Below are 25,584 nucleotides of genomic sequence, written 5' to 3' on the forward strand. Positions count from 1 at the left end.
TGTCGCAGGGCCCAGAAACACGGCACGCTGTGTCTTGTTAGAATGAATTATTAATAACAGAGATAGGAAATAGCAGACTGCTTCACTGCGTTTGTTACACTACCTACCACACATGATATTACACTCCTCTCACTGGTGCAAAAACTGGTTGAATTAAAAACTTCTTAGGGCTAGGCCCCTTTTTTCTCAATTTCCGCCTGAATGACATGCCCAAAGTAAACTGCCTGTTGCTCAGGCCCTGAAGCCAGGATATGCATATCATTGTTACCATTGGAAAGAAGACACTTTGAAGTTTGTATAAATGTTTCAAATAATGTAGGAGAATATAACAAAATAGATATGTTAGGAAAAAAATCCAAAGAAAAACGAACCAGAATTATTATAATTTTCTTATTAAAAGGATGGATGCAATTCCTATGGATGCAACTCCCTGGATGCAATTCCTATGGCTTCCACAGGGTGTCAGCAGTCTATGTTCAAGGTTTCAGGCTTGTAACTTCAAAAACGAATAAGAAATATCAGTTTAGGTACAGTGACACAGTCTTGGAAATTCGTGTTTACGCGCCATGAAGACAGGACGCATCTGCTAAAATCGGCTTCCTATTGAACATACTTCTTTCCGTAAGAAATATTATAGTTTGATTACATTTTAGGGTATCTAAAGAGTGAATAGAAATTTATTTTGACTTGTTGAAACAAAGTTTAGGGGTAGATTTTCGGATTCCTTTCTCTGCATGTTGAACGAGTGGATTACTCAAATCGACGGCGCCAACTAAACAGACTTTTTGGGATATAAAGAAGGATTTTATCTAACAAAACGACACTACATGTTATGGCTGGGACCCTTTGGATGACAAATCAGAGGAAGATTTTCAAAAAGTAAGTGAATATTTAATCGTTATTTGTGAATGTATGAAACCTGTGCCGGTGGAAAAATATTTCGATGTGGGGCGCCGTCTTCAAACAATCGCATGGCAGGTTTTCGCTGTAATAGCTACAGTAAATCTGTAAAAAAGTAAATCGGACAATGCAGTTACATTAACAAGAATTTAAGGTTTCAGACAATATAAGACACTTATATGTACCTAAATGTTTAATATCCATAATTGTTACGATTATTTATTTGAATTGCGCGCCCTCCAGTTTCACCAGAAGTTGTCCCGCTAGCGTTAACGTTGTTTCCACATAATTTCAACCCCAAAAATCGATGTGATGCATTGAATCCACGTGGGAAACTTATTGGATTTGCAAAAAGTCATCAACATAAGGGCATTTTGTCTTTTTTCACCCAACTTTTAACATAAATCCAATGAATGACATGGTGACATTTTTTGTTGATTTCATGTTGCATTCACGTTAGTTGACAACTTAACCAAATGTAAATCAAAACTAGACGTTGAACTGACGTCTGTGTCCAGTGGGCTGTTACTGTAAAATGATGCTATTGTAATGTTTGTAATGATAGTAATGTCAAAGAAAACATCCACGTGACAACCTCATAAAAAAAGAAATAACATGTATTACATTTCAGTAAATGTTCTTTACACTTCCTATCAAAAGTAAACATTTCCCCTTGATAAAAAAAAGATTAACTTATCCTTTACAAAATTATAAAAAGGGTTTAAAGTCCATTTCAAGGCACTTTGTTAAAGGGATAGTTCAACCAAAAGACAAAATTACATATTGGTTTACTTACCCTGTAAGAAGTCTATGGACAAGATATGACAGCAATCCATGCTTTGGTTTTGTTTACCTGGATACTGTTTCAAATGATACATTTTCTGCATTTGTAGAAGAAATCCAATGCAAGCCAATGGTACCTATATAAGCATTTTACGTTAATGTCCAAATTATCTATAAGTAACTTCATTGAGTTACACAATACATTTTTAGATACATAAAGTGCAAAAATTATAATACAGGTACTGTTGACTTGCATTGAATTTGCATTGGAACAGTGGCCAGCTAAACAAACTAAAGCATGGATTGCTGTCATACATTGTCCATAGTCTGCTTACAGGGCAAGGAAACCAATATGTAATTGTGTAATTTGTGTGAACTATCCCTTTATTGATACTTTAGGCATCCTTGTTGTTTGTACCATATAAACACATTTTTATGACCTTGTTCTACCACAATGAATGTAAAATGTATTTAGAAGACATCTAGAGCAGTTAGCTCAGTGGTTTAGTGGGTGGAATACGCAGGTATACATACGGCTTACATCTTTTCAGTGAGCATTGCGTATACTCACTTCTTAATCGCCATGATGCGTATCAAAGCAGTGTAGTGGAGGTATACGCCATATCAATTAATAAGGCTGATGGAACAGATCAGAATGTTTAGCTTAAAATGTTAAAAAACTATTATTTCATATTTTAGGCTCAGCAATGTGCACATGGCGGTAGGCCTATGTGGGAAAACACTGTTCTAAAATGTGCACTGCACATGCAAGCGGTTTCGAGGACAGAGATGTAAATATCCTTTAGATATTTTGAAAGAGGGGAGATCTAAAGATGCAACAATTATCATGGGTCTATGTTGGGATTTTGTCTTTAAGCTACTTTGAAACATGCCTCATAATATGAGATAAAACATCCTGGTTTCAGACAATGCAGGAGCAGGAAAAATATAGCAATGCTAATGATAGGCCTAATCGTCTTCTGGTAGATTGAAAGGCTTTCCCAAAAACCTTCTAAATTAAGCGCTAACTAGCTACAAAGTAGCCTATGCCTACCTGGCAGAATTATATGATCATTATTTGCATCAATCTAGTGGCCATTTGTTTTGCAAACTCAATCTCATGTCCTACAGAAACACTGCTTATCAAACAACAGTGCTAGGTGCCTGCAAACTACACAAAAAAATCTAAATTTCTTATATTGTTCCCTGACCTCAAAAGTGGTCTCCGGATGTGGTTTAAACATTGTTATGGAGTTATAACATTCCATTTTGTTGTTTTTCTATAAAAAACCTGACGTTGGCCAGCCTCATGTATCCATTTCAATAGTAGGCATACTATTAGCCTACTTGCACAGTACAGCTTGGGTTGGCCTGACTATGAAAGACCAATATGGGATTTATCATTTTAGGTCATTCAGAGTGTATGTCACTGTTTCTCATAGAATTCACCCAGCGGGCCGTTTGGGACATATTTGGCAAAAGATAGAATATACCCACTTCTCCAGGCACGACTACACCACTGAGTTAGCTGATGGTGCTCCAGATAGTGAAGCTTTAATGGGTCAAAACTGCAAGTTCAAGAAAAAGACTCTGTGAAATGCAATATCAGTCTCTTGAAAATGGAATTGAAGTGCTTGAGTTCACCGTACACTGTAAACAGTCGAGTTGTTGATAGTACAAGGTGAAGAGTTTATGTAATATGACATCTAAATAATTTTACATTTGAAACCAGTTTGAGGGCATTTTCAAGTACCACTCTAGCCTCTAACATACAGACATACAATGGAGTGGTGACCACTCTTGGGTAAACATCAAGGCTTGCATGATACATGTTGCATTTTCCTTTTTGGCACAATAACCCACCACCCGTAGTTATTCTCTAGCAGATGCAGAGATACTGTAAATGTCTATATATCTCAGAGATATGGATATCTCTCCCTGTCCAGCTGATACATCCCTGTCTCACACTTCTTTAGTAGGCCTGATGAGATGGTCTTCACTGCTCTCATGGTCTCAGTACAGGTGGGGTTGATCAGGGCTTCAGGTAACAGGAAGCCAAAGTAGCCTGTGTCCCGCAGTTCAAAGGCAAAGGCATAAGGGATCCCGTTCCTATAGGCCCAGTCCATGGAGCTGCCTGAGCTGACATCTGTTGGCGTCAGAACAAATAAAACAGTTTGGATTCATTGGGAGGGTTTTTCACAGGCAAACATGTGTGCGGCAGGAATTCTTATCTTTTAACTTAAATATTGTGAGCTGGATGTTTTCTGAGTGTTTTGCAGTGTGTTGCTGAAGTAAGTTAACGTCGGGAAGGAGAGAGTGTGTATAACTCACACAGCGTGGTGGAGGCAGGTCCATATCTGTACCTCACTCCATAGGCAGAGTACAGGGCAGTCACTGCATTGTGTGCAGCTGACTCCTGAAGGAGGGAATACATTACATTACAATAATTTATTCAATTCCAATGTGAGTTGCAAGAACATTGATTCATTGGTTGATTGTGGTCACAGATCTGTCTCTCACCACACAGTCGAAGTTAGGGATGGTGGCGTATTTATAGGAGTAGGGGTAGAGCAACATTTGGGCGTAGGCGTGGATGGAGACGTAGGCCTTGACACGCTTCTTGTGCTTCCGCAGGAACTTGGCCACTGCCTTGACCTCCGGCTCGGACTCAGGGAAGGGTCCGCAGTACGTGTCATCACAGGGGTGAGAGGATGCACCCTCCTCTGGCAGGGAGAAACAACGACAGGGCAGGTACTGTTACTTACTATGATCATACAGTATTAAGTGCTGTATATACATACAGAGAGGTTATACTAGTTTATACTGGAACTATACCCAATACTTTATAACAGGCTTTTACTATGGTGTTAGTGTATGTTTCTGTGACCTTTTTTGAATACATTTTATGCACAGAAAATTGCTCTGAGTAAGTCTGCTAGATTACAAAATTGTTCATGGTAAATGGGAGGTATAAAACACACCGGGGACATATGTTTAGTCCACACAGCCTGTTGACATTTTGTTCTCAATTCAATATGTTTTAGACATTTCTCTTGGGGGAATTTTGACACAAAAAAACGGTCTTCTTTCACCTCTCCCTCGTTCATGTTATTTGTATATTCATAGCTACTTTGTGTCATTGATGCCTGTTTTCAATGTGGACGGATACCTCTTCAGATGGACTACGCTGGCTACATATCTCTCTGTCTCTCTCAGATTATTTTTTGCATATTCATGTATTCTAAGCAGAACTAAACCCTCCAACTACAGTACGCATGCCCAGTAATTATATAAATGAGTACTCCAAAAATAAACGTTAGAAGCACAACTTGGCATAACCTGCAGACAGACAAGAAAGAGCATGATCTAAGAGACTTGCCCATGAGCAAAAAGCAGCACCTCAAAACTCTGGGCCGAATTAATATTTGCATATGCAAATCCAACAGGGAATGAGCCATGTCTATGTATAATACAAACAGTGTAAATGAACAATTTCCTAAATTAATTAACTGTTTAAAATTAGACGGTAAATTACCCCTGGTATCATCCAACCTTGAAAGTCTATGATTGGTCTGCACAAACACATAGCGGCTTCAGTAAGCATTAACATGTGCCTATTGCCTATTCTCATAATCAGGGCCTCGTTCCAGGCTTTAGCGAAGAGCCAGAGTTCTTTTCTTGTCAGCTTTCAAAACTCAGAGCCTTATTCAAAATACAGATGGCTCTGAGGGTTAAATCAACAATACATACTGTAGTTTGGATTACTTGTCATTCCCCTCCCATTCTATGGTACAGTATAATGATACATCTCAACACCAAGCTGAGGCCTGTCATTATCATGTAGTTTTCATAGGTCTTGGCCCCCATAATGAATACGCTGTGTAGACCAAGGCCGTGTTTTACACAGCGTGTTTTAACAACTTGTTCCCACAGGTCCCCAGCCAGTACGCATCTACATACGCCTGCCAATTAGTTATACACAGAGCAAAGAAGGGTTTGTTACCCAGGAAAATGTGAAAGTGGCACAAGGTAAAGGACAAGGCAGTGGATCTTGTACTCTATTCTAGCCTGCCTTTACAGTAGCTGGATAATCTAATGTAGCAGGTTTGATTTAAGGGCCTAGAGTTTTCCTGTTTCTGTCTCGTGGTCAGGAAAAACTCAGGCCTATAGCCATATCTGCTGCTGTCACACCCTGATCTGTTTCACCTGTCCTTGTGACTGTCTCCACCCCCTCCAGGTGTCGCTTATTTTCCCTGGTGTATTTATCCCTGTGTTTCCTGTCTCTCTGTGCCAGTTCGTCTTGTATGTTAGTCAAGTCAACCAGCGTGTTTTCCCGTACTCCTGCTTCTATTCTCTTTTTGCTAGTTCTCCCGGTTTTGACCCTTGCCTGTTTTTCTGGACTCCGTACCCGCCTGCCTGACCATTCTGCCTGCCCTGACCTCGAGCCTGCCTGACCCATTCTGCCTGCCCTGACCTCGAGCCTGCCTGACCATTCTGCCTGCCCTGACCTCTGAGCCTGCCTGACCATTCTGCCTGCCCTGACCTCGAGCCTGCCTGCCACTCTGTACTTCCTGGTTTTGACCTTTTGCCTGTCCACGACCACTCTCTTGCCTACCCTTTTGGATTGAATAATAATATCAAAATTCAAACCATTGCCTCCCGTGTCTGGATCTGGGTCTCGCTTGTGTCCTTATAGTTGCATTATAGTCTCACGTGTGAGAATATCTTAAACACTAACCACCCACTGGTACAGATGTCAATTCAACTTCAATTTTTGATTTGCATTTGGTTGAGAAAAAACTACAAAATTCCCTTACGTTGGGACTTTCTGATTACTTTTAGAAATTCCAAACAGTTTTCCACGTTGTTTCAATGTTATCAGATTTATATTTTTTTTGTTGAAATGACGTGGAAACAACGTTGATGCAACCAGTTTTTTTCCCAGTGGGCGGTGTCTCATACAGACCTTGGAGATTATCAGTATACACATGCTCTGTCTATCTCCCCTCTCTTCCCCCAGCTCTTTTCTTGCTTTAATTATCTATCCTTTTTTTTAAGATTCCAATTATCACAACATAAACCAGCCTCCCTCCCTGGTGATGATAGCAGACACCCCCCAGAAGACCCTACACCCTCTCAGCACCCCAAAAACCATATCAAACGGGAGGGTGCCGTCACCACACAACAAATTATTTCATCCACAGCTTACACTAATAAGCAGAAGAGCACCAGGAGACACATCTCCCAACAGCGGGGAAGGAAATCAGGGAAAGGGAGGACACACACACACACACACACACACACACACACACACACACACACACACACACACACACACACACACACACACACACACACACACACACACACACACACACACACTCCAAGATATATTAAAACTCACCACACCACTGACTTTCCAGTTCCTGTTGGCGTCAACACCTCTGCAGTGATACTTGCCATTTTTGGACCGGGTTTTCCTCCAGAAACGATCTGGGGAAATAATGAACACGGTCACTGACTCAAAGTAGCTATGAATATACCTATAACATGTCCCTTAATACACATGTTGGGTCAAATGTTAGCTAGGTGAGAGAAAGAAGAGAGCAAGCGCAGACGACAAGACAGAGAGGGCGTGAGGAAAGAGAAGGGAGAGGGAGAGAGCGAGAGAGGGGAGAGGGAAAGAGAGAGAGTTGTGCTACCGTAGTCCAGCTGAAGATGTATCCATCCAGTTGAAAGACAGGCATGATGTAGAAGTTGAGRTGGTTCATCAGTCGTCTCATCACAGAGTCATACTGGTAGGAATGCAGAGCCTACAACAACAACAGGCTAATATGAACATGACAGGTAAGTTCACAATGAACCATAGGCTATATCTCTTCTTGCAACTGTTTTATTTCACCAGTTAGAATACTTTCCAGTTGGTGAATAATAAAGCATGATTAATACTCTTAAGGAGTCTGTAAGTCTGAGGGTGGCAGAGGATCCACCAGTGATATCACACACCTGTGACTGAGCAGTACCACTGCTATAGAGGGGTACTAGAAAACCCTTATCATCATCCTCATCATCGTTCTACAGCTGCACCATCGAGAGCATCCTGACCAGTTGCATCACCGCCTGGTATGGCAACTGCTCGGCATCCGACCGTAAGGCGCTACAGAAGGTAGTGCATACGGCACAGTACATCACTGGGGCCAAGCTTCCTGCCATCCAGGACCTATGTACATGTACTAGGCTGTGTCAGAGGAAGGCCCAAAAAATTGTCAAAGACTCCAGTCAACCAAGTCATTGACCGTTCTCTCTGCTAAAGCACGGCAAGCGATACCTGAGTGCCAAGTCCAGGTCCAAAAGACTCCTTAATAGCTTCTACCCCCAAGCCATAAGACTCCTGAACAATTCATGAAATTGACTATTTACATTGACCCCCTCCTCCCTTTGTTTTTACACTGCTGCTACTCGCTGTTTGTTATCTATGCATAGGCACATTACCCCTTCCTATATGTACAAATTACCTCGACTAACCGGTACCCTCTGTGTATAGCCTCATTATTGTTATTTAATCCTATTGTTTAAAAAATATATATAATTTAACCAGGTAATTTGACTGAGAACACATTCTCATTTACAGCAACAACCTGGGGAATAGTTACAGGGGAGACGAGGGGGGATGAATGAGCCAATTGTAAGCTGGGGATGATTAGGTGATCATGATGGTATGAGGGACAGCTTGGGAATTTAGCCAGGACACCAGGGTTAACACCCCTACTCTTACAATAAGTGCCATGGGATCTTTACTGACCACAGAGAGTCAGGACACCTGTTTAACGTCCTATCCGAAAGACAGCACCCTACACAGGTCAATGTCCCAAATCACTGCCCTGGGGCATTGGGATTTTTTTTTTTAGACCAGAGGAAAAGGTGCCTCCTACTGGTCCTCCAACATCACTTCCAGCAGCATCTGGTCTCCCATCCAGGACCAATCCTGTTTAGCTTCAGAAGCAAGCCAGCAGTGGGATGCAGGGTGGTATGCTGCTGCATTGTGTTACTTTTATTACATTTTTTACTTTAGTCTATTTAGCAAATATTTTCTTCACTCTATTTCGTTGGTTAAGGGCTTGTAAGTAAGCATTTCACGGCAAGGTCTACACCTGTTGTATTTGGCGCATGTGACAAATACAATTGGATTTGATTTGATCAGGAGTGTGTTAATGCCTCTTCCCCAGGCAGGTTCCAGTGGAGGATTGGAGAAAGCAGATTGTTGGTGGGGCAATACCTGCTCAGTAATCAGGCTCAGGCCAAGGTTAATCTGACTTTGTAGAGAGATGGAGCTCTGCCCCCCACTGGTCAAAATTAGACATTACTATTATTGACCTAAACAGCACAGTGATCTGCTCCATTATAAAAGTCTGTTCTTGTACAAACTCTACAAAGTTTCTCAATACTGTCCTAGTACACACTCATGTGGAGTTGCATAAACCCCCCTGCTAGACATGAACACGGCTTGCTATGTTCTAACAATGTTATAGTAAAGCTCTGACATTTCAGGGGGTTTGGGTTGATTTGCGGGGACTTAAATGTGTGTGACGCATTACTCTCCCTGCTCTCTGTCAAAATGGTTGTAATGGTTCCAAACTGAGAGAGGGTCCAGAGCAAAAGTAGAGAGATGTGTGTATGTGTGCCAGCAGCATGCCACCTTGCATCCAAATGCTGGCTTGCCTCTGAAGCTAAGCAGGGTGGGTCCTGGATGGGAGACCGGAGGGTCAGTAGGGGGCACTCTTCTCTCTAGTGTAAGGAGAACTCAGGGCAGTGAAGGGGACATTGCCCTGTGTAAGGTGCCTTCTTTCGGATGGGACGTTAAACGGGTGTCCTGTCTCTCTGTGGACATTAAAAATCCCATGGCACTTATTGTAAGAGTAGGGGTGTTAACCCTGGTGTCCTGGCTAAATTACCAACATATCCCCCTAATTGGCATATTTCACTCCTTACCTCTCCAGCTGATGTGTGGTGAGTGTTCTGGCACAGAAATGGTTTCTGTGCATCACCCAGGTGGATGCTACTTAGGAGTTAGGTTTAAGGTTAGAATTAGGGTTGGGGTTAAGGCTTAGGGGAAATAAGATTTTGAATGGGGATCAATTGTTTGTCCACAAAAAGTCCACACAAATACAGTAAGACATAGCTGTGTGTGTTTATGATAGTTCCAGTAATTATCTGAACTGCAGAGGCTATTGATAAATCATGCTGGTGGTGCTTCGATGCGACTAAACGTCTGCATTTGAGAGCAAAACGTTACACAATGTTTCACATTGTTCTAATTTTGAACAGGCAAGCCCTCTGAACTGTCTGCAACATTGTGCAGCAACATTTGACAGATGTTCACTATATTGACAAGGGAGTGTGACTGATGGTTGGCACTGTAGCTGATGCAATTAGTAGTGATTCAGCACCATAGACAGACAGCACCAGAGACAGACAGCAGCAGAGACAGACAGCACCAGAGACAGGCAACACCAGAGACAGGCAGCACCAGAGACCAACAGAACCAGAGACAGACAGCACCAGAGACAGACAGCACCAGAGACAGACAGCACCAAGACAGGCAGCAGCAGCAGAGACAGACACAGCCCAGATACCAACAGAACCAAGAGACAGACAGCAACCAGAGACAGACAGCACCAGAGACAGACAGCACCAGAGACAGGCAAGCAGCAGAGACAGACAGCACCAGAGAAGACAGCCAGAGACAGAGACCAGAGACCAACAGAACCAGAGACAGACAGCACCAGAAACAGACAGCACCAGAAACAGACAGCAGCAGAGAGGCAGCACCAGAGACCGACAGCAGCAGAGACCGCAACAGCAGAGACAGGTAGCACCAGAGACAGGTAGCACCAGAGAACGGCAGCACCAGAGACAGGCAGACCAGAGACAAGCAGCACCAGAGAGGCAGCACCAGAGACAGACAGCAGCAGAGACAGGCAGCACCAGAGACAGGCAGCACCAGAGACAGGCAGCACAGAGGCAGGCAGCAGCAGAGACCGACAGCACCAGAGACAGGCAGCACCAGAGACCGACAGCACCAGAGACAGGCAGCACCCGAGACAGACAGCACCCGAGACAGACAGCACCCGAAACAGACAGCACCCGAGACAGGCAGCACCAGAGACAGGCAGCACCAGAGACAGGCAGTACCAGAGACCGACAGCACAAGAAACAGGCAGCAGAGACAGAACGCACCAGAGACAGACAGCACCAGAAACATACAGCAGCAGAGAGGCAGACCCAGAGACCGACAGCACCAGAGACAGACAGCACCAGAGACAGGCAGCACCAGAGCCAGGCAGCACCAGAGACGGGCAGCACCAGAGAGGCAGCACCAGAGAGACAGCACCAGAGACAGGCAGCAGCAGAGACCGACAGCACCAGAGACAGGCAGCACCAGAGAGGCAGCAACCAGAGACAGGCAGCACCAGAGACAGGCAGCACAGAGACTGACAGCACCAGAGACAGGCAGCAGCAGAGAAGGCAGCACCAGAGAGGCAGCACCAGAGAGGTAGCACCAGAGACGGGCAGCACCAGAGACGGGCAGCACCAGAGACGGGCAGCACCAGAAACGGGCAGCACCAGAGAGGCAGCACCAGAGACAGACAGCACCAGAGAAGGCAGCACCAGAGACAGGCAGCACCAGAGACAGACAGCACAGAGACAGGCAGCAGCAGCAGAGACAGACAGCACCAGAGACAGACAGCACCAGAGACAGGCAGCACCAGAGACCAACAGAACCAGAGACAGACAGCACCAGAGACAGACAGCACCAGAGACAGACAGCACCAGAGACAGGCAGCACAGAGACAGACAGCACCAGAGAAGGCAGCAGCAGAAGCAGACAGCACCAGAGACAGACAGCACCAGAGACAGGCAGCACCAGAGACCAACAGAACCAGAGACAGACAGCACCAGAAACAGACAGCACCAGAAACAGACAGCAGCAGAGAGGCAGCACCAGAGACTGACAGCAGCAGATACCGACAACAGCAGAGACAGGTAGCACCAGAGACAGGTAGCACCAGAGACAGGTAGCACCAGAGACAGGCAGAACCAGAGACAGGCAGCACCAGAGACAGGCAGCACCAGAGACAAGCAGCACCAGAGAGGCAGCACCAGAGACAGACAGCAGCAGAGACAGGCAGCACCAGAGACAGGCAGCACCAGAGACGGCAGCACCAGAGGCAGGCAGCACCGAGACCGACAGCACCAGAGACAGACAGCACCAGAGACAGGCAGCACCCGAGACAGACAGCACCCGAGACAGACAGCACCCGAAACAGACAGCACCCGAGACAGGCAGCACCAGAGACAGGCAGCACAAAAGAGACAGGCAGTACCAGAGACAGACAGCACCAGAGACAGGCAGCAGCAAGAGACCGACAGACACAGAGACAGACAGCACCAGAGACAGACAGCACCAGAGACAGGCAGCACCAGAGACCGACAGCACCAGAGACGAACAGCACCAGAGACAGACAGCACCAGAGACAGGCAGCACCAGAAGACCGACAGCAGCAGAGACAGGCAGCACCAGAGACAGACAGCACCAGAGACCGACAGCAGCAGAGACAGGCAGCACCAGAGACAGGCAGCACCAGAGACCGACAGCAGCAGGCTGCAGTTCCCCAGCTATTATTAATATAATAATAATATAATATGACAATTAGCAGACAATTTTATCCAAAGTGACTTACAGTCATCCGTGAATACATTTTTACGTATGGGTGGTCCCGGGAATCGAACCACTATCCTGGCATTGCAAACTTCATGCTTTACCAACTGGAGGCGTTCAACAACCAAAGTGTTGCTTAGGTTATTTTAGGTTGTGAAACAGCTCACATGTGGACTTATTTGACTGCAGTGCAACACATGATTAAAGGTTAACACTGTGATTTACAGTAAGAAAGTAAGAGGTGCACAACTCCAGGCCTCTAGGACCACAGTCCTGCTGGTTTCTCCTCTTGGCACTTTACTAATCAATGCATGTTGATTGTGGGCTGGAGAGTCCACACACACCTGGCGAAATCAGCCTCTTATAAGAATGCAAGGTAGAAAAACAGCAGAAGGAAGGCCAAAGGAACGTACCTCTTTGACAAACCACTGGCAGAAGGCTGGTCCAATCCACTCCTTGCATGGACCCCACAGTCTATCCACACTGCCTTCTTATAGGACCGTGTTTCCTTTCTAGCTGACAGGACAGGACACCAGTTAGTTAACCAACATTGTGTGTGTGTGTGTGTGTGTGTGTGTGTGTGTGTGTGTGTGTGTGTGTGTGTGTGTGTGTGTGTGTGTGTGTGTGGTGTGTGTGTGTGTGTGTGTGTGTGTGTGTGTGTGTGTGTGTGTGTGTGTGTGTGTGTGTGTGTGTGTGTGTGTGTGTGTGTGTGTCCCTACAGTACCTGAAGCACGTAAAGGGGCCTGCCTTCATATGACCTCCCGATAGAGAACATGTCCACCAGGTGAGGATGGGTCCTGTTGATCTCAAACATCCAACTCTGGATCTGGGGAGAGAAACACAAAAAACAAAGAACTGAATGATGTGGTCATTCAGCCATTAGAATGAAGATAACAAGGCACCAGGCCATTCTATCAGCTCTATAACACTAGACCTACACATCACACTTTAACTCTGTGAAACAACTCATTTCATGCTAGGCAGCACGGCAATGAATCTTAGTTGTAGCTGATTCCATGGGGGAATTAGCACGCGCACGCGCACACGCGCGCACACACACACACACACACACACACACACACACACACACACATACACTTATCCTGGAGTAGATCTGTCTTCACGCAGTGTGTGTGTGCTAATACAAAAGTTCAATTCCTTCCATGTGTCTTCACACCCACTCAATAACCCCCTCTAACACACTATACAGACGCTTAATCTAACAGTCCTGGATGACAGAGGTGATGGAGATGTATTTCCAACTCTCTGGAATGGTATGTACATTATAGCCCTGCTACACAGAGATTGTACAGATGGTGAATGTAAATGGATGTTTCCTGTGTTTGTGTGTGTGTCTCTTAGCCCTGTGTGTCTCCTGTGTGTGAGGATAGGTTTAAAGCTGTGTAATGATAATGATAGGTTGCTGTAGTCTTGCTGACAGGCTCCCTGGTTCCCCCTATCTCACATTGGAATGCATGCAGACTGTGGCACTGGGGCGTACAGATTCAAGATTCAGGGGGCCAGAGGCAAATGCACACATCTCAAAGACTCCTAGTGGCACTGTACTGAACTGAAAAGTGTGTGTGTGTGTGTGTGACTGTGTTAGTGTGTGTGTACAAATCTAAACAGTGTGTTATCGTGTGAGCAATGGAGTAAATGAGAGTGTGTGTGTGTGTCCCACCTACCTCATCCAGAGAGTGGTACACCTCATAGTCATATTGGGATTCAGACCTCTTCTTGCGGGAAGAGCGATATCCAGTCTGCTTTTCAATTTCCTTCTGAAGGTTAGATATGAACACCCTGTAGAGAGAGAGTGAGAGATAGAGAGAGATAGGGAGAGAGAGAGAGAGAGAGGCAGAGAGAGAGAGAGAGAGAGAGAGAGAGAGAGAGAGAGAGAGAGAGAGGCAGAGAGGCAGAGAGAGACTAGTGTGAGTCTGATGGGTACATTGTTTTATGGGAAAGTCCTTTCTTGTCTTGGTATTTCTATGAGCTAAAATACAGAGAAACGATTGAAACAAAAATAAAAATACCTTGGTGTTTCAGCTTTGGATAACTGCAAGTACAAGAAGCTTTGGGGGTGTGATTTTAGTATAGATGAGTTTCCTTTTATCATCAGTTTGCTTATTCAAGTGAGAGACAAATGCAGAGAGAGCAGAGACTTTGGCCTTGTGTGGAGAGACAGCTTGTAGTCAGTGCTATTGTGTGTGAGCGTAAGAGCTCAGCAACCCTCTGGAAGTAAATGAACCACTGCTGTCCATGAAGAGAAAATGTGTTCTATTTGATGAGTCACATTCTTCTGTCACTTATTTGGTAAACTATTCTCATAGCACCAGAGAAGGTTACATCTGTCTTTGCCATTTTTTCAGAGAACTTTCTTTCTCTTCAAAAATGAGTACGTTTTGAAGATTATTGTCATACACTAGCTTAGCTCACATTAATGAGAAAACTGTGGACAGAAATTGAAGTGGTTGAAAGCGGGACATTTTAGGAATCACTACACACAATTGTATTTCCCCAGCTACGATTTGATATTTTATTCCCCTCTCATATGAACCCATCACCCATAGCTTTTCTCCTCTAAAACAGACTGTTTCTCAGACTGCAAATATGGAAACCAATCAACTCACCAGCCTCCCCGGCCCAGACAATATAAAATAATATAGTGGTAGAGCAGTAGAAAAAAGTAGAAAATCTTCCCTGAGGATAGGGATGAAAATGATAAACTCTATCATTTTAATGTTGATTGTGATGATTGATGGGAAGAAAATATGAAATGGGGAGCGGTGAGTCGGGGGGGTAGAGTCTCTAAGCCCTTACTTAAAATCTATGTGTTCCTTCTGGAGGCATGCACGAAGCCCTCGCGTGTTGTTCCGTCTCACATGCACGTCCACGGTGGCGTTGTATCGGATCAGAGAGGCACTGTTGGGCTGCCACAGGTCCACCTGTGAGGCAGAGAGAGAGTTAGTTATAGTGGAAGGAACATGGACACATGCCTATAAACACAGACATGGCAAGACACTCACCACCCAAACAACCTTGCTTCCCTTGATGAACCCACAGTTCTGAACAGAACTATATTGGCCCATCCCCTGATGAACCCACAGTTCTGAACAGAACTATATTGGCCCATCCCCTGAACAAATGACTTTAGCTTCCTCCTGCTAATAAACCCAGGGCATCTGGGGAGATGGACAATAGCACAGCTTTAACATTCAAGGCTGTTCTCCACAACACACTGTGACCTGGAGTCTAGATCAATCTCATGGCTTAAGGCTTGATTGGTCTGTCCGGCAGGTCAATATTGCTCTCCAAGTAAAGTTTGAGGGAATGTTGATGACTACACACACAGACACAGACACACACACACACATGAACATGCGCACGCACGCACACACACATGCGCACACCCACCCACCCACACACACACACCACAAGTCCCTATTACAGTTTTTTACAATCACTTTGGCACTAATTTCAGAACCTTGATGTCATTTATCAAAACTCTAGACACAAAACTCACAACCGATGGTCAAAATGCACATTTTTCTAAACTCAAACACTTTTTCCAATTGCTTTGAAACAATACACATAAAGCTAAGATAATTTGTTCATTGAACTAAAATCACCTGTTCAAAATGGCACAACTTAACATCAAAGAATTACCATTTCAAAATGCAATTCACACATTACATCTGAGATGACTGTCTATCCACTTCATTTCAATGATCTGATAGAACTGCGCAAAATGATGAGCAACTGTTGTATTACTCTTACAGTTTTTGTCAATTGCTAACATGCATTGGTCAAAACTGAAGTCACACTGTCAAAACTCTTCACACAGTCAGCGAAACAGAAGTGTATGTGGACCAAACTGTGAATAATTTTTCAGTGCTTTCACACAAAATGCTTTCAATGACCACATTCTCCGAAATCCATGAACTCTTTTCTCATTCATACTCCACCACCTGCAAAACTATATACAGTTGAAGTCTGAAGTTTACATACACCTTAGCCAAATACATTTAAATTCAGTTTTTAACAATTCCTAAAATTTTATCTTAGTAAAAATTCCCTGTCTTAGGTCAGTTAGGATCACCACGTTATTTTAAGAATGTGAAATGTCAGAATAATAGTAGAGAGAATTATTTATTTCAGCTTTTATTTCTTTCATCACATTCCCAGTGGGTCAGAAGTTTACATACACTCAATTAGTATTTGGTAGCATTGCATTTAAATTGTTTAACTTGGGTCAAACTTTTCAGGTAGCCTTCCACAAGCATCCCACAATAAGTTGGGAGAATTTTGGCCCATTCCTCCTGATAGAGCTGGTGTAACTGAGTCAGGTTTGTAGGCCTCCTCACACATGCTTTTTCAGTTCTGCCCACAAATGTTCTATAGGATTGAGGTCAGGGCTTTGTGATGGCCACTCCAATACCTTGACTTTGTTGTCCTTAAGCCATTTTGCTACAACTTTGGAAGTATCCTTGGGGTCATTGTCCATTTGGAAGACCCATTTCCGACCATGCTTTAACTTCTTGACTGATGTCTTGAGATGTTGCTTCAATATATCCACATAATTTTCCTTTCTCATGATGCCATCTATTTTGTGAAGTGCACCAATCCCTCCTGCAGCAAAGCACCCCCACAACATGATGCTGCCACTCCCGTGCTTCACGGTTGTGATGGTGTTCTTCGGCTTGTAAGCCTCCCCCTTTTTCCTCCAAACATAACGATGATAATTATGGCCAAACAGTTCTATTTTTGTTTCATCAGATCAGAGGACAATTTTCCAAAAAGTACGATCTTTGTCCCCGTGTGCATTTGCAAACCGTACTCTGGCTTTTTTATGGCGGTTTTGGAGCAGTGGCTTCTTCCTTGCTGAGCAGCCTTTCAGGTTACATCGATATAGGACTCATTTTACCGTGGATACAGATACTTTTGAACCTGTTTCCTCCAACATCTTCACAAGGTCCTTTGCTGTTGTTCTGGGATTGATTTGCACTTTTCGCACCAAAGTATGTTCATCTCTAGGAGACAGAACGCGTAACCTTCCTGAGCGGTATGATGGCTGCGTGGTCCCATGATGTTTATACTTGCGTACTATTGTTTGTACAGATGAACGTGGTACCTTCAGGCATTTGGAAATTGCTCCCAAGGATGAACCAGACATGTGGAGGTCTACAATTATTTTGCTGAGGTCTTGGCTGATTTCTTTGGATTTTCCCATGATGTCAAACAAAGAGGCACTGAGTTTGAAGGTAGGCCTTGAAATACATCCACAGGTACCTCCAATTGACTACAATGATATCGGTTAGCCTATGAGTAGCTTCTAAAGCCATGACATCATTTTCTGGAATTTTCCAAGCTGTTTAAAGGCAGAGTCAACTTAGTGTATGTAAACTTCTGACCCACTGGAATTGTGATACAGTGAATTGTAAGTGAAATAATCTGTCTGTAAACAATTGTTGGAAAAATGACTTGCGTCATGCACAAAGTAGATGTCCTAACCGACTTGCCAAAACTATATTTTGTTAACAAGAAATTTGAGGAGTGGTTGACTCCAACCTAAGTGTATGTAAACTTCCGACTTCAACTGTATACTCAGCAAAAAAGAAATGTCCTCTCACTGTCAACTGTGTTTATTTTCAGCAAACTTAAAATGTGTAAATATTTGTATGAACATAACAAGATCCAACAACCAAGACATAAACTGAACAAGTTCCACAGACATGTGACTAACATAAATGGAATAATGTGTCCCTGAACAAAGGGGGGTCAAAATGTAAAGTAACAGTCAGTATCTGGTGTGGCCACCAGCTGCATTAAGTACTGCAGTGCATCTCCTCCTCATGGACTGCACCAGATTTGCCAGTTATTGCTGTGAGATGTTACCCCACTCTTCCACCAAGGCACCTGCAAGTTCCCAGACATTTCTGGGGGGAATGGCCCTAGCCCTCACCCTCCGATCCAACAGGTCCCAGACGTGCTCAATGGGATTGAGATCCGGGCTCTTCGCTGGCCATGGCAGAACACTGACATTCCTGTCTTGCAGGAAATCACACACAGAACGAGCAGTATGGCTGGGGGCATTGTCATGCTGGAGGGTCATGTCAGGATGAGCCTGCAGNCTGACATTCCTGTCTTGCAGGAAATCACACACAGAACGAGCAGTATGGCTGGGGGCATTGTCATGCTGGAGGGTCATGTCAGGATGAGCCTGCAGAAAGGGTACCACAAGAGGGAGAAGGATGTCTTCCCTGTAACGCACAGTGTTGAGATTGCCTGCAATGACAACAAGCTCAATCCGATGATGCTGTGACACACCGCCCCAGACCATGATGGACCCTCCACCTCCAAATTGATCCCACTCCAGAGTACAGGCTTCGGTGTAACGCTCATTCCTTCGACGATAAACACAAATCCGACCATCACCCCTGGTCAGACAAAAGCGTGACTCGTCAGTGAAGAGCACTTTTTGCCAGTCCTGTCTGGTCCAGCGATGGGGGGTTTGTGCCCATAGGCGACATTGTTGCCGGTGATGTCTGGTGAGGACCTGCCTTACAACAGGCCTACAAGCCCTCAGTCCAGCCTCTCTCAGCCTATTGCGGACAGTCTGAGCACTGATGGAGGGATTGTGCGTTCCTGGTGTAACTCGGGCAGTTGTTGTTGCTATCCTGCACCTGTCCCGCAAGTGTGATATTCGGATGTACCGATCCTGTGCAGGTGTTGAAAAATGTAGTCTGCCACTGCGAGGATGATCAGCTGTCCGTCCTGTCTCCCTGTAGCGCTGTCTTAGGCGTCTCACAGTACGGACATTGCAATTTATTGCCCTGGCCACATCTGCAGTCCTCATGCCTCCTTGCAGCATGACTAAGGCACGTTCACGCAGATGAGCAGGGACCCTGGGCATCTTTCTTTTGGTGTTTTTCAGAGTCAGTGGAAAGGCCTCTTTAGTGTCCTAAGTTTTCATAACTCTGACCTTAATTGCCTACCGTCTGTAAGCTGTTAGTGTCTTAACAACCATTCCACAGGTGCATGTTCATTAATTGTTTATGGTTCATTGAACAAGCAAGGGAAACAGTGTTTAAACCCTTCACCCATGAAGATCTGTGAAGTTATTTGGATTTTTACGAATTATCTTTGAAAGACAGGGTCCTGAAAAGAGGACGTTTCTTTTTTTGCTGAGTTTATTTGCAGCACATGTTTTAAAATGCTAACACACTGTTTCCAAACTGTTAAAAACACATTCAAAACAGAACGATGGCAAATGTTGTGCATTTCTCATCTGAGCAAAATATTTAATAATTCCAAAAACAGCTGAATTTCAGCTGAAAGCCTACCCAAGTGTCCTGTTTTTAGTCTTGTTACCAACCTGACAAAAGAGGACGGCTTCGGGAATGATTTAGTTTGGAAACATGGATCAAGGAAGATAGGTTGGTGGGGAAAGAAGAGTGGCAGGGAGAATGTGTGGAGGACAAAGGAGAGGAAGACCAAGAGCGGTGGTCTCTGACAAGATTAGGGCCACAATTATTCACCATGTTGTAAACCATGGTCTCTCTTAAGGGTGCAACCAAATCTGCAGCGTTCAACAGTTGCATCAATAGTATGAATTTTCCGGCAAAACAACAGGTGAGATGTGCATCCTTCAATAATAATTTAACTACATATTACAGTACAATACAGTATGTTCACATTTTTACATGTACTGACATTTTGAAATATATTGATTGTTTTGTGTTTTTCAGTTGAATCCAAAGGTTGCCTCCCACAGGAGGGAGAGGCAGAATATGATCAGATGCTGTTACGTGTGCTCCCTCTCCGGCCTCTAGGTCACCAGGCTGCTCATTAGGGCGCACAGCTGTCACCAGCGGTACGTGCATAATGACACTCACCTGGACTCCATCACCTCCTTGATTACCTGCCCTTTATATGTCACTCCCTTTGGTTACTTCCCCAGTCGTCATTGTTGCTGTTTCATGTCGGTGCGCTGTTTGTGTTTCTTGGTTTGTTCATTTATTAAATGTATTCACTCCCTGAATCTGCTTCTCGACTCAGCGTACATCGTTACAGATGCGCAGGAAATTGCCATTGTTGACATGGTAATTAGCAACAATGCAATAAAACTGCGGGAAATTCAGGACAGAGTGATGGCAGACAATATCACTTTTGGGAATGTGAATACAGTCAGCACAATGACAATTGCCAGAGTCCTAGAGAATCATAAAATACGGATGAAGCAGTTCTACCCTTTGAGAGAAACGATGAACGTGTGAAAGAACACCGGTATCAATTTGTCCAGGTAAGATGTCTGTCCAATAACCAAACAGGGCAAATACACAGCTATGCATAATGTAAAGTACTGTGGATTTACTGTATTTTAGAGTAATGGAGACAAAAGCCAGGCAAACTGCACATGCATTCACCTTTGTGGATGAAGCTGGATTCAACCTGGTAAAAACACACCGCAGGGCAAGAAATGTGATTGGACAGAGAGTAACCGTGGATGTCCCAGGCCAGAGAGGAGCTAACATCACGTGTCCAGCACTGTCCAATGATGGTTTGCTGTTACACAAACCACTCATTGGCCCCTACAATACAGAAGCTCTTTTCTGGATGACCTGTGTAATCAACTTGTGCCAGCAGAGGAGAGCGGGGCAAGTAAACTCCCCTACCTTCATTGTTGTGTGGGATAATGTGGCATTCCACTGCTCTGCTGCAGTCACAGACTGGTTTGCTGCACATCCCAGGATGCCAGTACTATTCCTGCCTCCATACTCCCCCTTCCTAAACCCAATAGAGGAGTTTTTCTCTGCGTGGAGGTGGAAGGTTAATGACCACCATCCACATGACCAGATGTCCTTACTGGAGGCCATGAATGTGGGGTGTGGAGACACTTCTCCTGAAGACTGCCAGGGTGTGGAGACACTTCTCCTGAAGACTGCCAGGGTGTGGAGACACTTCTCCTGAAGACTGCCAGGGTGTGGGAGACAACTTCTCCTGAAGACTGCCAGGGTGTGGAGACACTTCTCCTGAAGACTGCCAGGGTGTGGAGACACTTCTCCTGAAGGACTGCCAGGGTGTGGAGACACTTCTCCTGAAGACTGCCAGGGTGTGGAGACACTTCTCCTGAAGACTGCCAGGGTGTGGAGACACTTCTCCTGAAGACTGCCAGGGTGTGGAGACACTTCTCCTGAGACTGCCAGGGTGTGGAGACAACTCTCCTGAAGACTGCCAGGGTGTGGAGACACTTCTCCTGAAGACTGCCAGGGTGTGGAGACACTTCTCCTGAAGACTGCCAGGGTTGGATTAGACATTCCAGAAGATACTTTTCAAGATGCATCACCAGAGAAGACATAAGATGTGATGTTGATGAGAACTTGCAGGAGAACTAGAACCCTCACAGTACAGTATAAGTGATTATACTATACAAGTTTTTGTTGTAATTATTATTGCAGCCCTGACATTTCAGGAATTTGTTTTTTGTTTCAACTTTTAATTTTTCGCATGTAAATTACTATATGCAAAGATATAGAAAAAAATAAAGGCTATTGAAGCAAATTGCTGCATTTGATTCATTCTTGTTACATATACTTTAGTACAGTCAATAAAGTGAAAAGGTGTCATTCTTAGTCTATAATGAAATACTGATTTATGTGAAAAATCATTCAAATTTCAAAGAGAAGTTCATTTATGTAATGCTCCCTGTTAGTGTTTTTAGGTCAGTGTGTTATGAGTGCCAATGCTTGCTTTCTGAGTGAGAATTGTTGCCAGTGTTATGATCGAACAAGCTAATTTTGAGACATGTATGAAGTGTTTTGGTGGTTTGAGTGAGTTTTGGAGGTGAGATTAACTGTTTGTTCAAGATGCATGTTGGTAATGCAGACTGTGAAGAGTTTTGAAAAAGTGGCTTCAGTATTGACCGATGCGTGTTAGCAATTGAAAAAAAAAACTATGCATAGTTTTATGGAAACGGACAAACAATATTCCATGTTTAGATCATGAAAGTTTCAGGATAACGAGATCCATTGACACCAATTACCGTGGAACATGAACCAATTGGACTACATTATCTATGGATGTAATATTTCATCATTCTTTCAGACACTTTCTATTGTCCCATGTTTTAAGATTTGACATTACTGTACACTCACAGGCCACTTTATTAGGTACACCTATCTAGTACTGGTTAGGACCTCCTTTTGCCTCCAACAACCTGAATTATTCACGGGTCTGTACGTTAAGAGATGCGCTTCTGCACACCACTGTTTTAAACGGCTGTTATTTGAGCATATATGGCCTTTCTGTTAGCTTGAATGAGTCTGGACATTCTCCTCTGACCTCTCTTATTAACAAGGGGTTTTTGCCCACAGAACTGCCGCTCACTGAATGTGTTTTGTTTATCGCACCATTCTCTGTAAACTCTAGAGACTGTAGTGTGTAAAAATCCCAGGAGGGCAGCTGTTTCTGAGATGCTGGAACCACCATGAGTGGCACCAACAATCATACCACAATCAAAGTTGCTTAGATTACGCATCTTGCCCGTTCTAATGTTTGGTCGAACAACAACTAAAGCTCTCTACTCTACATACGGAGTTGCAGGCAGCCACATGATTCGCTGTTCGAAGGAGCAGGCTATTTGCGTTAACATGCAGGTGTACCTAATAAAGTGGCAGGTGAGTTTGTATGCTGGCCCTTGTAATTGCTTTTCCAATACTGCCAACTCGTTCGTGATGGTATCCACCTACAACAACATAGCGATAACATGGAGCCGGCAGGTGATCCACGTCACAATAGAGCAGTGGGAGGAAGACGTGGTGGTCAAAGGAATGGCAGGGTACAAGCACCCCTTCTGAGAGGGAATGTGGTAGAGGACAAGGCCACGGACCAAGACAGCGGCAGCAACAGCAAAGAGTGTCCAATGAAAGCAATAGCTGTAGACCATGTCGTAAATCATGGCATGACAATGACTGAGGCAGCTACAATGATTCAACCAAACCTCAGAAGATCAACCGCAGCCTCAATCATCAGAACTTTCCTCAATGAGAACCGGTAAGTCTTCACCATGCACTAAACATTAGGCTACTCTCAATTGTCAAATGACTGTATACTGCATGCCAATGTGTGCCACAGAGCAGGTGATGTGACTAAATGTATTCTTACTGTAATTTTCCCTGCAGAGTTGAGACTAGGCCAAAAAGGGGAGGCAGAGGCAAAATTCTGACTGACCAACAAGAGTGGACTGTGGTCAATTTGGTTCGGGCCAGAAATGATATTCGCCTTACAGAAATTTGGCAGCACATCTTGGACAATGACGACATGTTCAACAATGTGGAAGCCATAGATTTGCCGACTATTGTACGCATGCTGAAAAGGCACCAGGTGTCTCTAAAACAGCTATACCATGTGCCTTTTGACAGAAATGCAGACAGAGTCAAGCAACTGAGGACTGAGTATGTTCAGGTATGTTCAGTTTCAAGATACCTGTTGTGAAAAATCCCCAAAAATTCTACATCATTGTAATCAGTAATTCTCTATCCAAAATGTATTTTTAGAGGGTGATGGAGCTGGATGGTGACGAAAACCAGCAACAATTTCCTCTTTTTGGATGAGTCAGGCTTCAACCTGGCTAAGAAAAGGAGGAGAGGTCGGAGTTTCATTGGCCAGAAGGCAACCATCCAAGTACCTGGACAATGTGGGGCCAATATCACCATGTGTGCGGCTATATCAGAAGATGGTGTGGTGGGACACAGACCTCGTATTGGATCATATAATGCTGCTCTCCTTGTAAGCTTCCTTGATGAGCTAAATCAAGTCTGTAGAGCTGATGGCGTGACCTATGTCATTGTGTGGGATAATGTCAGGTTCCACCATGCTCAAATGTTGCAAGCATGGTTTCAGGCCCATCCACAATTTACCACCCTGTACTTACTCCATACTCTTCTTTCCTTAACCCGATTGAGGAATTTTTCTCCACATGGAGGTGAAAGGTATATGATAGGCGCCCTCACAAACAAGCCACCCTTCTCCAGGCCATGGATGACGCATGCAATGACATCACGTGTGGCTCAGTTGGTAGAGCATGGCGCTTGCAACGCCAGGGTTGTGGGTTCATTCCCCACGGGGGGACCAGGATGAATATGTATGAACTTTCCAATTTGTAAGTCGCTCTGGATAAGAGCGTCTGCTAAATGACTTAAATGTAAATGTAAAATCACGGCAGACCAGTGTCAGGCCTGGATTCGCCATGCCCGAAGATTCTTCCCAATACGTTTGGCTAATGAAAACATCCATTGTGATGTGGATGAGAACCTGTGGCCAAATCCACAAGACAGTGTTGATGGAAATATACAAGTACAGTAATCAATTCTTTGTTTTGCTTTTTACAGTAAGTCAGGTGAGGAACACTGCAGAAGATGTTTTACTGTAGTTTTTTTCTTTTTTGCTTTGATTCAAAGAAACCTATGTTGTGATTTTACTGTATGTCATCAATACATTTCAGATTTTGTTCAATGATTCCACTGTGTCTGTATTATTCTCTCTACTAGTCCTTTTACAGTGATGTATTTACGTGTAGTACCATAATGAAACATGTATCACATATTTTGTACTACAATATTTAATGATTGTACGAACAACTACACAGTGAAACTATCGGTATCTTGTGTGTTGGGTGATCTAAAGTAATGTTCCTATGGTATTTCAGATAAATTAAAATATTTGAACCAATGTTTCTGCAAATGCAAGGTTTCTTTAAAGATATGAATGCACAATGCAATGTTTTGAACATTGACAGCCTGTGTTACAAGTGATGACCATTGTGAGTTTTGTGTCTAGAAAAAGACCACAAGGTCTGAAATCAGTGCCAAAGTGATTGTAAAAAAAACTGTAACAGCCCAGTCAAGCCATTCCCTCTGCCTCCAACATCCCACACCCTGCTGTTTGTCCCCAGGTTAGCAGCAACGCCTTCTTTCAAATCAAATCAAATCAAATCAAATTTTATTAGTCACATACACATGGTTAGCAGATGTTAATGCGAGTGTAGCGAAATGCTTGTGCTTCTAGTTCCGACAATGCAGTAATAACCAACAGTAATCTAACCTAACAATTCCACACTACTACCTTACACACACACACAAGTGTAAAGGGATAAAGAATATGTACATAAAGATATATGAATGAGT

At 44.0% G+C, this 25,584-nt stretch overlaps 1 protein-coding gene and 1 pseudogene across 1 annotated transcript; one reads left to right on the plus strand and one right to left on the minus strand.

The window, feature by feature from the left end:
• Positions 1-1,501: 1,501 nt before the first annotated feature.
• Positions 1,502-25,584, minus strand: part of LOC111953791 (carboxypeptidase A6-like) — a 46,029-nt pseudogene continuing 21,946 nt past the window's right edge.
• LOC139023162 (zinc finger CCCH domain-containing protein 13-like) lies at positions 7,524-12,375 on the plus strand. The gene is made up of 5 exons (XM_070435636.1): positions 7,524-7,530; positions 8,910-8,986; positions 10,136-11,380; positions 11,470-11,727; positions 11,776-12,375. Exons 1-5 carry the CDS (start codon positions 7,524-7,526, stop codon positions 12,373-12,375), a joined length of 2,187 nt encoding a protein of 728 aa, XP_070291737.1.

This window comes from Salvelinus sp. IW2-2015, linkage group LG27, assembly GCF_002910315.2.
Source record: "Salvelinus sp. IW2-2015 linkage group LG27, ASM291031v2, whole genome shotgun sequence".
In the NCBI taxonomy this organism is placed as follows: domain Eukaryota; kingdom Metazoa; phylum Chordata; class Actinopteri; order Salmoniformes; family Salmonidae; genus Salvelinus; species Salvelinus sp. IW2-2015.